Source organism: Heptranchias perlo, chromosome 4, assembly GCF_035084215.1.
Source record: "Heptranchias perlo isolate sHepPer1 chromosome 4, sHepPer1.hap1, whole genome shotgun sequence".
NCBI classification, from domain to species: Eukaryota; Metazoa; Chordata; class Chondrichthyes; order Hexanchiformes; family Hexanchidae; genus Heptranchias; species Heptranchias perlo.
In genome coordinates this window covers 69,802,933-69,820,228 of record NC_090328.1, presented here as the reverse complement: position 1 = coordinate 69,820,228, position 17,296 = coordinate 69,802,933, and the positions used below count along the sequence as shown (strand labels likewise).

The 17,296-nt window shown below is 44.2% G+C and overlaps 1 protein-coding gene across 1 annotated transcript in view; it reads right to left on the bottom strand.

Moving 5' to 3' along the window:
* pcsk5b (proprotein convertase subtilisin/kexin type 5b) overlaps positions 1-17,296 on the bottom strand; it is a 348,074-nt gene that overhangs the window by 6,975 nt on the left and 323,803 nt on the right. Inside the window, exons 34-36 of the mRNA XM_067983096.1 lie at positions 15,984-16,201; positions 13,078-13,178; positions 1,556-1,739 (exon numbers count right to left, since the gene is read on the bottom strand). Coding sequence (XP_067839197.1) covers positions 1,556-1,739; positions 13,078-13,178; positions 15,984-16,201 — 503 coding nt within the window. The remainder of the gene's footprint in view (positions 1-1,555; positions 1,740-13,077; positions 13,179-15,983; positions 16,202-17,296) is intronic.

The window sequence follows — 17,296 nt, the reverse complement described above, 5'->3', positions numbered from 1 at the left end:
GTCAATCAGGCTGGCTGCCGGGCGCAAAACCCAGAGAGGACGTTAACCACTATCAATCAACGTGCGATCGCGTCTGAAACGGTAAGTTTGGTTCATGGGGGTTTGCCCACGCTAATATCGGGGCCAGTAAGTTATTCATAGGATGCTGATAGCATAACATGCACAGCTCCCAGCATGCTTTTTTTTAAACCAAGGAGCAGGAACTGATCTGTCTTCTACAAGTACAAATTCAAGCATTGCACACGTGCTAAATAGCCCCGATTTTAACTCGGGTTGCGGGGGCCGAGGCAAGCAACAAGCTCATATAACGACGCCATGTGAGGCCTGGAGAGATTTTAACTTCCAGGCCTCATTTCCGAGAGACCGAGGGAACAGTCTCTGGCACTAAGCTAAGTAGTTAAAGGGTGGTTGGGAGGCGATCGCACTCGGAATGAGGGGGGAAGGCCCAAGGTTTCCTTGTGGAACCCGGAGAATCACTCCTGCTCTGTCTGGCCCACAGGGAAACCAAAACAATTTTTTAAAGACTTACCTTCCTGGGCCTCTTTTGGCTCCACTCCTGCTTGCCGCCAGGTTTCTTTGGTGGGTCCAGCACTCAGTGTGACAGGCAGTTAAAATCACTTCAGGGTCCGAATTATATCATCAGGCCGGACTTTTAAATATTAATGAGGGCTCCGCCTGCCTGTGGCGGATGGCTTTGACACTGCTGAAACACCAGCAATTAAAATGGCGGTGGGCGTGAATGCGTCGTGAACAAAGCGTGAAGTGCCCAACTGCCATTTTAACTGCCTGTTCTTGCCAGAAGGGCAGAGTTAAAATTGGCCCTTTAGTCTTTGAATTTAGCACCAACAATAAATACATGTTCTGTTTTGCAAGGTAATATTTTGAAGACGTGTTATTTCATGAACACTTTAAGACCTTGCTAACTGAAATTGATCTGTGGTGCTCAGAAATAGAAATGCATTAACCACTAATAACATAATGCTTGATGGAATGCAAAATCTTCCTTCCTCTTTGGAGTTTTGACCTTTTTTTACATTTTTTTTCCTGCATAGATGATGCTGACTCCCCTAGTTACATTTATATCATATATATTTAAGAATAGATAGACAGTACTGAGGAGACTGAAGCTTCCTATTGCTCCACCCACCTCCTCCATCCCTACACAGGCATTGTCCTCAAAAACGTGAAGATCTCGCCCGCATGCAAATTATATTTGAGAGAGTTGAGACCCAATTCTAAGTAGGCATGATCTTGAAGGAACTAAGACTCTGCCTCTCATCCTCCCTCCAACATTATTTTTAGGATCCGTACTGATAAAAATTTAGCCAAAAACATTCACTAGGATTTCTACAAACTTCCTGAATATGTAAAAAAATAAATCCCATTACTTATCAAACATTCAAAAACTATTGCTCAGAAACAATACTATCCTTAATTTTCAATGGACATGTTAATTGGCTCAGTCAGAAATAACTTTTACTTTAGATGATAAGCAATTGATCCCGTAGTTGAATTTTCGTAAACAGTAAAGATTTAAATACACTAATAGCCTTACCAAATCTCAGGTCACAATCACAGCAGTCTTCAACATCTGATTGTGCAGATCTGCAACAATTTAAACAGTTGCCATCATCGAGATTCATCAAGAGAGCTGGAAGACAATCTGTGCAGTTGTAAGGTCCTGGCCCCTTACACTCCAGACAAGCACCGTTGCATTTGTCACATAGTATTTCTGGGTCCTAATAACCAGGAAAAAATAGGCATTAAAAACAATGCACATGAATTAGTTAGAATGTAAACAAACTCTGAAAAATCTCTAGTCTATGAAGTGCTTCATTGTTTTGGTAGAGATTTTTAAAAAATATTAATTATTGGATCAATAACTGTTTAGATTAAATTCTGATTAGTGCTTCAGGTGAATTTTTCTATTAAAAGCAATAACAAAAATAACATTAAGCGAATCTAGTTGGAGAATAGAAATATAGGTTTAGATCAGTTTGAAGCAGTGTTGGACTAATTGTAGCACCAGGTCAGTGTAAAGTTCTGCCCTTCCTACACATTCCATGATGTGGTTAATCCCAGTCCTTCCAATAACTTGTCAGTCCAGCACATGTAAGTTCTTCCTCTGTGAGATGTACCTTTATACTCTTCCTTCAATAAGTATCTTAGCCAGATAACATGTTCCATAGTATCTTCCAATCCATGCTTTTACTGTTTCCTTCTTGATCACATTCTACCAATGAATATTAAGGATTCTTCAAATCAAGGCGAGTTTAACACTTTGGAGTTTCTTCTCATCTTTCTTCAAAATCCATGCATCACAGGTGAAAGGTAAAATCAAGGGCTTTAAGAAGCAGAGCTTCATGTTCAAACTAAGACTTTCAACTTTCCAGATGGATAACTGTAGAATTGAACTCCAGTAACAATTTTGATCCTTGAGGTGTTACATTATGCAGATAAAAGAGATTTTGGTTCAGTAATCTCCAGACCATATTATTTCATGTCCTTTTTCTGTTGCTTCTCGTGATAATGTATTATGAGCAGACCTGATTTTTATGATCTCTTCCAGTGGTACTCATTCTACCGTTCTTCATAGTCATAAAACATTCTAAAACTATGTTGAAGAGGTCTAGAGCTGTGACAAGCTCCAGCCATAGTTGCAAATCAACCTGTTGGACCTTTGTCAACTCGTACATTATCGGATCATTCATACAGGCCTTGAAGAACTTACACATTATTTGCGAATATGCCCAGATGTTGAAATAACTGAATCAGACAATAGGGCAAAACTCTGGAGTCAATAAAACATTGAATCAAATATTGTTACTGTAAGTGGTTACATTAGTGATTCTGCACCAATGAAAATTATAAAATAAACAATAACACCCATTTATGGCGTAGTCAGATAATGCAGTGAATTTTAGAATGTGTTGTGGTGCTGTATAAACTCAAAAAAATCAGTACTAAACACACCAAAAAAAAATTCTAAAATGTATGGGAGAATATCGGTAAATTACAAAGGAAACTCAGTTTTCAAACGTTTAATGTGTTTGTATTTCAAGAATTCACAGACATAGCTCCAGTTAAAAAAAATATTTAGACAAGAGAATGTTTTATGTCTGGTTTTGAAAAAATATAGCTGACCTCCAAAAGATAATAAAAGGAGTATCAGTAGTACTGACATAGACCAAGAACATAGGGGGAAAAAATTGGATAAGGCCTATTATTGGGCTGGGGTAGCGTGATTCACTATTATCCCGCGCTCATTGGCCCCTGTGCAGGCAGGACAAGACTTTTGTGAGGTCCGAGGACTTATCTTCAAGCAGCGTTCCGAATCAGCGTTGACACGAGAATTCAATGCAATTCACACTTTCCACCAGCAGGGGGAGCCCCAATCCATTAAAGGCAAGCTGTCTCCTAAAAATTTCATAACGGTAGCTGGTACCTGTTGTTTGCTGAAAATAACAGTCTGCTGTCTGCACGGAGTCTGAACGGAGATCAGACATCGCACATGCAAAACACAGATGCAGCTCCCGTCCCTATGTTTACACACTGATGAGTTATGTTAAAAATTGTATAAATCCCACATCCTCCAATCTGCATGCCAGCCCTCACCAATCTGCCGATCTGAGTTTGTACCAGGCGTGCAAGAGTCCGTGCACCAAGGTTCTCCGCTGATGCACTAGAAGCCTTGGTGCAAGAGGTGGACAGAAGAAGGGACATCCTATATCCGCAGGGGTGGGGGGGGAAAGAGACCTTCCAGACATATATCCAAAAGGAAGTGGGAGGCAGCGGGGCACGAAGTCAATGCCAGGCGCACAGCATCATGAACATGGATGCAGTGCAGGAAGAAGTTCAATGCTTTGACACGAGTGGTCAAGATGAGTGAAGTCAACCGTCAAGTGACGTCTCCTACCAATTGCACCAATAGCCACATCCACTGCTCCACGCACTACGCCCCCATCACCCACATTCCAACAAACTCTCTCCATCATTACTCAACTCTTCCAATCAGATGCTTCCTCTCACTCTTACATGTTACCACTGTTGCAAGCCGCCCACCCACAACTCACAGGCCACACACACTGGCAGCTATTCAACCATGAACAGGCACATCACCCGGACACACATCCCGCTTTCTTGCAGGAGAAGGTGGCGCATATCAGAAGGCAGCAAGTAGCAGTGGCATTTAGTCCCTCGAGCCTGTTCTGCCATTCAATGAGATCATGGTGGACCTGTGACCTAACTCCACATACCCGCCTAAGCCCCATATCCCTTAATACCCTTGGATCACAGAAATCTATCAATCTCAAATTTAGAATTCACAATTGAGCTAGCATTAACTGCTGTTTGCAGAAGAGCGTTCCAAACTTCTCCCATCCTTTGCGTGTAGAAGCATTTCCTAACTTCACTCCTGTACGTCCTGGCTCTAAATGTCAGGCTATGTCCCCTAGTCCTAGTATTCAAGTATAGGAGACCTCCAAAAACAATTACAAATGTCTCAGCAGCCAGAAGCAACAATCCAGCCACTAACCTGTAACGCCTGCATGGTTCTTTTAAATAGCGCTGGTGGGGTCCTCTAGGCACTCTTAAGACACGTTCAAATGGTTGGGGTTAAGACTGTGCATTGAGTTGAGAGTTAAGTCCCAAAATGTGTCTATCACTTTATATCAGCGTTGCACGCTGATTGTATCCATTTTCTCCATACTTTACATGCTTCCAGCGTTCGGTAATTGCGCATGCGCTAACTCCTATACCAAGATGGCATCCAGCGTACGTCACGCTGGAAACATGTGCACGTAGCCAAGACGCCATCTTGGATGTTGGCGAGGCTGTATGGCGCCGAAACAACGGGTGCTACACGGCCCAATTTAGCGCTCATAGTGTTCCATTAGGTTATCCTTAATAAAAAAATTTTTAAAAGTATCCAGAATATGGAAAAATGACTGAGGAGCTACAGAATAATACTAAGAAAGGCTAATGTCAGTACTAGTTTAATTTAGGTATCTTATCTGGAATGTGATAGCATATTAATCATGTTTAACTAACCTGAAAGAGTTTTTTTATGAGGTAACAGAGAGGGTAGATGAGGGCAATGCAGTTGATGTGATGCCTATGGACTTTCAAAAGGCATTTGGTAAAGTACCGCACAGGAGGCTTATCATCAAGATTGAGGCCCATGGAATAAAGGGGGCAGTAGCAACGTGGATACAGAATTGGCTAAGTGACAGGAAACAGAGAGTAGTGGTGAACGGTTATTTTTCAGACTGGAGGGAGGTGTACAGTGGTGTTCCCCAGGGGTTGGTGCTGGATCCACTGCTTTCCTTGATATATATTAATAACTTGGACTTGGGTGTACAGGGCACAATTTCAAAATTTGCAGATGACACAAAACTTGGAAGGGTAGTGAACAGTGAGGAGGATAGTGATAGACTTCAAGAGGATATAGACAGGCTGGTGTATTGGGGGGACACGTGGCAGATGAAATTTAACGCAGAAAAATGCGAAGTGATACATTTCGGTAGGAAGAACGAGGAGAGGCAATATAAACTAGAGGGCACAACTCTAAAAGGGGTACAGGAACAGAGAGATCTGGGGGTATATGTGCACAAATCATTGAAGGTGGCAGGGCAGGTTGAGAAAGTGGTTCTTCCTAAAGTGTAGTTCTGGGCACCGCAATTTAGGAAAGATGTGAAGGCCTTAGAGAGGGTGCAGAAGAGATTTACTAGAATGATTCTAGGAATGAGGGACTTTAGTTACGTGGATAGACTGGAGAAGCTGGGATTGTTCTCCTTGGAACAGAGAAGGTTGAGAGGAGATTTGATAGAGGTATTTAAAATCATGAAAAGTCTAGACAGAGTGGATAGAGAGAAATTGTTCCCATTGGCGGAAGGGTCAAGAACCAGAGGACATAATTTAAGGTGATTGGCAAAAGAACCAAAGGTGACATGAGGAAAAACTTCTTTACACAGCGAGTGGTTAGGATCTGGAATGCACTGCCCAAGGGGATGGTGGAGACAGATTCAATCATGGCCTTCAAAAGGAAACTGGATAAGTACTTGAAAGTAAAAAATTTGCAGGGCTACAGGGAAAGGCGGGGAGTGGGACTAGCTGGATTGCTCTTGCATCGAGCTGACGTGGACTTGATGGGCCAAACGGCCTCCTTCCGTGTTGTAACCTTTCTATGATTCTATGATTAGGAAATATCACACCATCCATAGCTGAAACATTTTAGACTATTTGAGGAATTTTGATTTTAACGAATTATTATTGTTCCAATGACTGTGATGATGGTAAACTATCTTTCTCATCCTTCTCAACCTGTTTGCAGCCTTTGACACAGTTGATCACACCATCCTCCTTCATGCCTCTCCTCCCTCGTCCAGCTGGGAGGGACTGCGCTCACCTGGTTCCATTCTTATCTATTCAGTCGTAGCCAGAGAATCACCTGCAATGGCTTCTCTTCCTGCTCCCGCAATTTTACTTCTGTTGTCCCCCAGGGATCAATGCTTGGCCCCCTCCTATTTCGCATCTACATGCTGTCCCTCGGCGACATCATCCGAAAACACATCAGGTTCCACAAGTATGCTGACGACACCCAGCTCTATCTCACAACCACCTCCCTCGACCCCTCCACTGTCTCTCATTTATAACATTGCTTGTCCAACATCCAGTACTAGATGAACAAAAATTTCCTCCAAATTAATAGTGGGAAGACTGAAGCCATTGGTCCCGATATTAGTGGGAAGGTGGGTTGGCAGCAAGGGGGTGGGGGGGTGGTGGCGATTGGGCACCTGGGTAACCCGCCCAATAAAATCTGTCCCTTCCCCACGCCATCGCGAGTTAATTGGAGCCACTTAACGTGGCTTCCGGTTTTGCCGTCCGAAAGCTGCGCAGCGGACGGACTGCGCACCCACATCACAGGCTGTCAGCTGGAGGAGCTCTATTTAAAGAGGCAGTCCTCCAATGGCTGCTCCTGGAGCAAAAACCCACACAGCATAATGGAGCAGCAGAGGGGAAAGGCTGCTCCTTGATTTAGCGATGCCTCACTCCAGGTGCTACTGGATGGGGTGAGGAGGAGGAGGGATGTGAGGAGGAAGTGGCCTGCCTCTGCCACCAAGAAGGCCTGGCTTGAGGTGGCAGAGGAGGTCACCAGCAGCAGCAACATCTCCCACACCTGGATCCAGTGCAGGAAGCGCTTCAATGACCTAACTAGGTCTGCCAAAGTGAGTACACTTACTCATTCTCCTACATTCCGTCTTTCACATCACCGCCCCCACCCCCCAAGTCATTCTGCACTGCCAACACTACTCTATCACATTACTCCTCTCACCCACTGAAAGCTCATCCTCAACTTACCTGCACTTCCTCACCTCCCCATTACTCACTCCACCACTACCACTCAACCCAATCCTCATACAATGTCATGGCTCTGTCTCATACTCACCCTCTGATGCATCTCTTTCAAGGTCAGCCTCACCCAAACCAATCATCGGTTGGCCACGCATCTGTACTTTCTCCCCTTATAGGAGAAGAGAGCCTAGAATGCACGGGAGAGGGCGAGGACCAGAGGGGGGCCACAACAGCTCGTTGTCCTCACAGACTCAGAGCAGGAGGTGTTGGAGCTGAGCCGCACCCTCGAATGCCTGTCTGTCGGGGACGGCGAGACTGGCACCCGACAAACGTCTGGTGACAGAACTTTAACATTCAGCACACACAATATGAATTGATGTTAACATGCCTTGCCATCTTCAGCACCTCAGTATGCTCATCGCAACATGACACATCTGTAATGATGCTTAATATTGCCTTCTCTTCTCTTACAGGGCCTTCAGCGACTGTGACTGTAGGGAGCGATTCCTCAGAGGACCTGCCGGCCTCTGAGGGTGCACCGGCACATCTGAGCGAGCTATCCACCTGTGCAGATACACACACCTCAGTGGGTCCTAGTCCGCAGTTAGTTGGGGTCGGATCTGGTGAGTTACCCACACGTGTGAGCACGAGCAGACACTGGTGGCAGGGGCAGCTGTGGAGAGTCCGCATCAGTGGGAGCACTCCTCTCCAGGCTCTGCTCAGCTGGACACAGATGCTGAACCCTGGGGGCCACCCTTTAAAAGGGGAATGATTGAGAGGCAGCAACACATTTGCAAGGTGCTGGAACAGGTGCCATGCGCACTCTCCACAATAGTGCAGAGATTGGAGGAGTCCAACTCCTGCATGAGTGGAATGATGGCACAGGTACAGGTGGGAATCTCTGAGATACTGTCACAGGGACGTGAAGGCATCTCTGGGATAGTGTCGCGGGTAAGTGCGGGAATGTATGTGATGGAGGGAAGGCAAGCCTCCATGGAGCTTCAAGCATGGCTCACAAATGAGTCCATTCAGCCCCTGACAATGGCCGTTCGGACTCAGGGTGAACAACATTTTGCGGCCTTAGACAGGCAGGCAGATACACTAGCACTGGCCTTACAAGGCTTCACACATGACCTCCAAACTGTTGTCCAGCAGAGTGGTATGAATGGTGTGGGCCTGGCCCAGGGGAAGGATGATGGTGAAAGGGGACATGGAAGTGGGCATGCCACTCAATGTGCCCCCAAGATTCACCCGTCACCCCCCTCAACCAGTACCCGCAATGCTGCCTCCTCTCCAGGTGGCCAAGTCTGCCCCTACACAGGCGCAGGTGGAGCAGTCTTTGGAGGGGCCCTCACGGGCACCAAAACCCAGAGGGCGTAGGCCCAAAGCATCTAATCAGTCAGGGCATGAACAAGAGCAACCTGCCACTACCTCTGCTGCAGCCACAGGGGAAGCACCACGTAGAAGTAGTCGGAAGTGAAAGGCGAAGGTTTTGGAAGCACGAAGGGGATGCACAAGGGTGTTTAACGGTTGATCATATTTTTTATTTATATTAGCTTTTTGTTACACTCACATTAAATATTATTATTATCACCACTACTGCCACGTCCTGGCCATGCTTGACTGGCTTCCGTAATAAGGCCCTTTCATGAGGTTCACCATGAACACCCACATTTGATGCCACCCACTGGGTCACTCTACAGTGGGTGTTTGTGCAGTTGCAGGACTGCTTTGTGCAGGGTGGGGGAGGGCTGGCGTAGGGGCTGCTCTATCCAGGTGTATTGAGGATTGGACTCTTCACGCTGTCTGATGTTAGGAGAACCATTCACATATCAGTGACTCCCTGGCCTCACGAGCAGCCAGGTGAGCCACTGCTCTGTCCATGGGTTGCTCCTGCTTCTCCTCCTCCTCCTCAATGTGAGTGGCAGATGTGGATGGGGCCTCCTCCTGCAGGGCACAACACATGACTATAATGAACCCACTCTGTCTGGTGCGTATTAAAACGCTCCCCCAGAAGGCTCCTGAAGCGCATCTTGAGCAGCCCTATAGCATGCTCAATTGTAGACCTGGTAGCAATGTGGCTGTCGTTATATCGACGCTGTTGCTCGGTGGTGGGGTTCCCCAGAGGTATCATGAGTCATGTGTGCAGCGGGTATCCCTTGTCCTCGAGGAGCCAGCTCTTGAGGGTGTTCAGTGCGTGGAAGAGGGGCGGGATGTTGGACTCCCGGAGGATGAAGGAATTGTGTCAGCTGCCAGGGTATCTGGTGCACACGTGAAGGAATCTCTTGCAGTGGTCACAGATGAGCTGAGCATTGATGGAGTGATAGCCCTTCCTGTTGATGAACAGTCCTGGCTCGTGTGGAGGTGCTCGTATTGCTATATGGGTGCAATCGATTACACCCTGCACCTGTGGGAAGCCAGCCACAGCGTGGAATCCCACTGCTCTCTTCGTCCATGGGGAACTTGACTTAGTGCGAGGCCCTGCGGAACAAGCCGTCGGTGACCTGCCTTATGCACTTGTGTGCAGACGACTGAGAGATCCCGGTGATATCCCCGGTAGCACCCTGGAATGATCTGGAGGTGAAGAAGTTGAGGGCAGTGGTGACTTTGACAGCGACAGGTAAGGAGATACTGCTCGGCCCAGCCGGGAGCAGCTCGGCATGAAGGAGGCTGCAGATGTCTGCGACTACATGGCGACTGACTCTGAGCCTCTGTATGCACTGTTCCTCAGAGAGGTCCAGGAAGCTGAGCCTCGGTCTGTAGACCCTGTTGAGAGGGTAGTGCCTCCTGCGATGTCGCTCTCTCTGTTGTTGCCCTCCGTGCTGTTGTGCAGGTGTCTATGGTGCAGCACTGTGTTGTGGAGCTCCACGTGGCGGAGGTGGACGCTGTGCCTGGCGAGGCGGGTGATGTTGCTCGTCCTCGGACACAGTGATGAATGCAGCCATGGCGCCCCCAATCCTGACGGTGAGTTTGAGGGGGTCCGCAAAGAAGTTAAATATGTTTGAACAGCAGAGTTTTGGGTGGAAAGTAAGAATTTTGAGTGGAAACACAAAGGTCTTGCAGCCAAAACTTCGTCTGAAATGACAGAGTGCCCTGCTGCAATAAATGATGTGTGCTCCCCACCTGTCAAATAAGCATTTGCATCTCCCACAGGCTGTTGCAACGGGGAGTGTTTCCCACAGCATGAGAAACACGCTGAGGATCCTTCAAAATCGCACCCCTGACAAAATGTCGAGTCAATCAAATAGTTCAAGTACCTCAACTATCGGACAAACTATGCAAGTTATCATCCCGCTGGCTTTAATTGCCGGTGGGAATCCCGCATTTGGGAGGCGCACGCACACTCAGATGCGTCACTGGGGAACCCGGAAATTAGTGGGTTGGAGCCGGGCTCCGAAGCCGCTCGGCATTTTAGCGATTTTCGGAGCCCCCCGCCCCCAACGCACCCGCTCCGTCATCCGAAAATCAGCCTCATTGTCTTTGGTCCCTGCAGCAAACTCTGATCCCTAGCCACTGACTCCACCCATCTCCCTGGCCACTGTCTGAGGCTGAACCTGACCGTTCGCAACCTAGGCGTCCTATTTGACCCGAGATGAGCTTCCGACCACATGTCCACTGCATCACCAAGACCGCCTACTTCCACCTCCTTAACATCGCCCGTCTCCGCCCCAGCCTCAGCTCATCTGCTGCTGAAACCCTCACCCATGCCTTTGTTACCTCCAGACTGGACTATTCCAATAGTATCCTGGCTGGCCTCCCATCTTCCACCCTCCATAAACTTGAACTTATCCAAAACTCTGCTGCCGTATCCTAACTCGCACCAAGTCCCATTCTCCCATTACCCCTGTGCTCACTGACCTACATTGCCTCCTAGTCCGGTAACGCCTTGATTTTAAAATTCTCATCCTTGTTTTCAAATCCCTCCATGGCCTCACCCCTTCCTATCTCTGTAACCTCCTCCAGCCCTACAACCCTCCGAGATCTCTGCGCTCCTCCAATTCTTGCCTCTTGCACATCCCCCATTTTAATCGCTCCACCATTGGCGACCATGCCTTCATCTGCCTAGGCCTTAAGCTCTGGAATTCCCTCCCTAAACCTCTCGGCCTCTCCACCTCTCTGTCCTCCTTTAAGACGCTCCTTAAAACCTACCACTTTCACCAAGTTGTTGGTCACCTGTCATAATAATTTCTTATGTGGCTCGGTGTCAAATTTGTCTTGATAGCGCTCCTGTGAAGTGCCTTGGGATGTTTTACTATGTTAAAGGCGCTATATAAATGCAAGTTGTTGTTGTAAATAAAGTGGTAGCTCAAATATCCTGTTTTTATTTTTATCTATGTCAGTGGTACCCAGGTCAGGAGCCATGTATGGGTCCCATCTTCTGCTTACTCATGGTCTTCCACAGATTTATTCTTTGTGTCTCTAGGTTTTCTTCAGAGACAGATACATAGAGAGATAGACAGTCTGACAGACAGATTGGGTTAATGAGTAAATGTGGACTGGAGCCAATTAGTCCAGGAGTCAATCCTGAGTTAACTGATCTCATCTCGGACAGCAGTGGAGGTGCAACAATTAGTCCCAGTTCCCTTGGTTAAAGAACGACATTCATCTTCCTATGGCAAAATCCAAGAACGAGCTTTGTACTTCACTGCAGCAGCTTAATCAATCCTTGGTAAATGGTAAATAATAAACTTATTTTTGTGGTCAAAATGAGAAGGAAGTTTTCTTAATCAGTAAAGTGCATGTCCAAAGAGGAAGAATGCAGTGTTAGATCCAATTGTAACAAAATAGGACCACTATGTAACCTGAAGGTTAATCTAATTAAGTTCACATTAAAAATAAATAAATAAAGGGAGCCCAAGTTAAAGGCATTAGACTGGAAATTAGTTCCTTTCAGTAGTATGAAAGGGGGCCTAGCTCAGATTAATTAGTTAGTAAAGAAATGGTAGATTAAATAGTGGACCAGCGGTGGAAGATATTTAAATTTGAGATGGATAAGGTACAGGTTAAATACATTTAGACTATCAGTAATGGAGATGCATCAAAAGCAGAGGTTCCATGGATAAATAAAGCAGTTAGAGCAAAATTGAGATTTTTTAAAAAGAGGCACATGATAAATGTGGGTGGGGGAGGGGGTTAATGAGGAAGAAAAATATGAGAATTATAAAGGAAACAGTAAAGAACATTAGGGTGGGTAAGTATTTTATGGTGGGAAATCAGGAGATCCCTGTGGAAATTTAAGCCTACAAAATTACCCATAACTGTAGCAAAGCTAATTGGCCTATATTTTCTGGCTGATTCTTTTACCAGTTCTTGAACAGGAGCATAACTTATATCACCTGGTCATATCATATAAGTTTTGGACACTAAGGGTATCAAGGGATATGGGAATAGGGCAGGAAAGTGGAGTTGAGGTAGATGATCAGCCATTATCTTATTGAATGATGGAGCAGGCTCGAGGGGTCGTATGGCCTACTCCTGCTTCTATTTCTTATGTTCTTATTTTTTGGCACAATCTCCATTTAGGGATGGAATAGTGTCACTCCAGGTCTGATTGTTAGCTGTGATTCTAACTCTCTGCTGGGCAAGTTTGAATATCATGTATCTTTTACTAATTACCTGTAGCTTTACATTTAAATAAAATGCAAAACCCATATTTTATAGCTACTGTTTCAGATAAGATACAGAGCAAGGTAGCTACAATAGTAGTCACTGTATGTTAAATACCTCTGATACCAGGTATTCCCCAGCAAAACACTGAGAACTGCAGATACTTCCAAACATCTTGAAGCCCCAAAAACAGGAAGTACATCGAATAGCTCCTTTGCCTAGAAAAATAGAAACCATTGAATTTGTGTTGTTAGTGAGACAATTAACATCTGGCATATATTGAAAATGAGTTCTGAACCAAATTGAAAACTCAGACAGGGTCTTGAATGATGCCTTTTTGGATCTAATCATGATTATCCAGATTTAAATGATTTTGGGTTTGGATATATCTGTCCATTTTTTAAAAATTGCAGCACACGGGTAAATGCATTTGCCATTCTCCTTCCAAGACAGACACCACAGTGCTAAGGAATATGAAAGCAGAGACGTGCCACCAGAAATTTGATGACACCCATTAAACAACCACATGGAAAATTAAACAAATCTTTTTCTGTTGTCCACAGATTATTTACTTTTTTACTTGGTGGTTTGCTGGGGTTTGTTTTCATATTCTCAGGCAGTCAGCTTGCGAATTTTGTCTGTGCTGTATATTCTGGTGGTTTTAAGAAGGATGTGCACTAGCCTGTCTTATCAGGCTCGTTTTTTGGTTTTGATTTTGTGAGCATGCTAATTTAAGGCTCATTGAATTGGAAAATCAAATGCTCCTTCATAGCACGTGCTTTCACAATTAAATATCTTTTTATATAATAACTGGTTTGTTTGTTTACCCGTGAGGAATGTGAACATAAAGCTAGATTAATAGCAACTAAGAATGATGCAAAACCCACAAATCTATGTTAATTTCAACTTGGATGGATCTATCAGCTCAAATAAAATCAAACTCATCTGGATTTATTTTAAGAAGATTGAATTCATGTTTGCTATTGATATCTTTTGAGGAAATAGTAATTTTAGTGCTCTGACTGTCTTGGCTATAGATCAACCCAAACAGGATCAGTTTGCTCATCCCCAGTATTAAATCGTAAATCAGCATTTTAACAGATCATATCACCCTTTATATATAATCTAAAGAGATTTTTCATGATATACCACAAAAATTAGCTAAGGGAATTCAGCATCTGTTAGATATATACAGTAAGTCGGTGTACACATCCAAGGGACTACCAGTGACTATGAATGGGCAGTAATACCTAGTGTGATGAATCATGTCCTATACATCTCAGTCATACAAGAACATCTCACCTTTTCTCTATTCTAGCTGGCATGCAAGATTTTATACCATACTTCCCCTTCTGTGAGAGTTGCTTCTACATCTTGGTTCAATTATGCCTACCGTTCTGTTGTCTCTCGTAAAACTTTTGCCCATCACACCTGGCAGTCTGAAGCATTCTGAGCTATGTTTATTTTTGCTAATAACTTGTGTAAATCCACTAAAAGTATCAGCTTGGCTCAGTTGGTAGCATCCCTGCTTCTGACTCAGAGAGTCATGCATTCAAGCCTCACAGCAGGACTTGAGCACATAATCTAAACTGATGTTCCATGTAGTACTGAGGGTGTGCTGCATTGTGAGAGCTGCCATACAAGTTAAATCATGTTACTGTTACAATGTTAAAGATCCTAGAAGGGCAGGGAGCTCTCCTAATGTTCTGATCAACATTACACCTTCAACTACCACTAAAAACGGAATAACTCTTCAGTCATTCATCTCACTGCTGTTTGTGGGGCTTGGTTGAGCTAAATGACTGCCAAATGGCCTAGATTACAACAGTGACTGCACTTCAGAAGTAATTAATTGTCTATGATGTGCTTTCAGGCATTTCTGAGAGGTATAAGGATATAAGTAAATACAAATCTTTCTTTCTAGCACTATTAAACCTGTAAAATTTGAATTTATTGAAAAGAATCAATCACTTTTACAGGCCCTTATCAAAGCTGTCTTTCATAACTTCTTCAAATCTTCCTTTCTACTCCTCTTCCATCTGTGAATCCCCTCTTCCACCAGATGGTACATTTGCTAGCTCTATTACAAAGAAAGCTAACCTTTTTGGTTCACTTTTCCCTTCCATGTGAATTCAACTAATCTCCGTAATCTTGGTAAAGAACCTCTATCAATTGTTCCAGCAATCAACTCCAGCATTATGACCAACATCAAAATCTATCCCCAGCAGATCTGTCAGATCTTCTGGTCTTTGGATTGCACTAAGACTTCTTATTCTGAAGATATCTTTCCCACTGTCCTGAAAATGTGTGCCATATCATTAGTTTCATTTGCTTCCAGTCCACCTCTCCTTCTTTCTGCTATTAAATCTCTCTTCTACTGTTCTTGTTAACACCTTTGAATCAATACTTTTGACCATCTTGATGTATGAAAAACCCAAGAAGCTCAGTTTCCTCTTGTGCCAAACGCATTTTCTCTCATCATCATCTTAATTTTTCTGCAGTCCTTTTTTTTCCAAAAAGAAAGACTTGTATTCATGTAGTGCCTGGGAGGGTGAACCTAGATCAAATGTTCAAATTCTGAAGTGGAACTTGATCCCACCACTTTCTGACTCAAAGGCAGGACGCCTCCACTTGAGCTAAGTGTCTAAGGCAGGAATATTGTTCCCATATCCCGGGGAATCTCTTCCAAGACTTCTCTCACGAACAGAAAAAAAATAAGAAAAAGCTTATTGTCTAATAGATGATCCCTCTCTCACCTCTAGTTTCCAACTTCTCTCTCTACACAACCTTTTTATCTCTTTTTATCAATATATACTAAAGTTCACACTTCTTTGAACTTTCCTATTTTGTTCCTGCTAAGGTCCAAATATACACTCTTCTTCCTCCTAAAATTAAAAAATGCAGAAAATCTTATTTAATACCTTAATTGTACCTGCCATACTGTGTATGAAAAGGAGGGACTTCCAGTTGTTACAAAATCTTGTCTGGAACCATCTTTGTAAGTTTGTAAATCTTAAACTTACCATCACAGGTTTTGCAACTAGGGTGGCACCTTTCACAGGTCTGCTCGAACTTATCTTCATAGTATTGTTCCGGACATGAGCGATAGCATCTGTTGTGAGATTTCAACAAGTAATGATCCTTCTGACAGGTCAGACATTCTGCGTCACCTGGGCCCCAACATTCTTTACAGCTTACGTGGCAGTTCTCACAAACTCCAGATGATGGATTTGCAAAACGCCTAAAACAAATGATATGCAACAATAAATGTCTTCTTTACAACATAGGAAGCAATTTTATTCCTTTTAAAATATTGTATTACGAGGCCATGGGGAAAAAGTGCGCAGATCAAATAATTGCCAAATTGAAACATTCACTTTTTTCTAATAAGATCATCTTGAACTTGCTTTTAACCATAATCGCCTTGAAACTGTGCAGTGAGCTACTATATGGATGCTTAACACATTCATACGATAATGTTGCATACCGTAATTTCTAGGCTAATAATTTTAAAGGTGTTGCTTTAAAGACTGTCTCCAGAAAAACGCAATTAGGCCATTTTTTTAAGCTTAACAGTGAATTGTTAAGGAAAAGGATCTGCTTAAGTCCTGTAAAATGAAGAATGTCTGCTGATGAAACGGATATAAAACTTTTTCATTTATACTTAGTCATTCAACAATGAGCCAAGTTCCTGAGGGTGAATCTAACTGCTCCCTATTGGTGAGCACATACATTCTCATAGCATCAAAACTTACATGTGTTTTCTTTAAAAAAAAACAGAAATTATAATTAATAAAGTTCCATATGGAATTGCAACTGTTTTTTTTGAATTAGAGCTCAATTAAATAGAAAAGTCACAAGATATTCATAAAAGGAAAATATAAATAAACAAAGGTAAGAGGCAAATAATAAGTCAATCCCATAATTGAGTAGAACAGCTAGCTGTAATCACACAAACAAAAGAGATATTGGGCTCGATTTTAGGAGGGAGGCGGGTTGGCAGCAGGGGGTCGACTGGGCGCGTGGGTAACGCGCCCAGTGAATTCGGGGTGCTCCACACGCGATCGCAGCCTAATGGAAGGCACTTACCTTGGCTTCCGGGTTTCACACTGGAAAGCTGCGCAGCGGGTGGACTGCACAGCCGCATCATAGGCTGTCAGCTGGAGGAGCCCTATTTAAAGAGGCAGTCCTCCACTGACTGATGCTGCAGAAAGGAGCCAAAATTACAGCATGGAGCAGCCCAGGGGGGAGGCTACTCCCAGGTTAAATGATGCCTCACTCCAGGTCCTACTGGATGGGGTGAGGAGGAGGAGGAGGACAGAGATTTTCTCCTTGG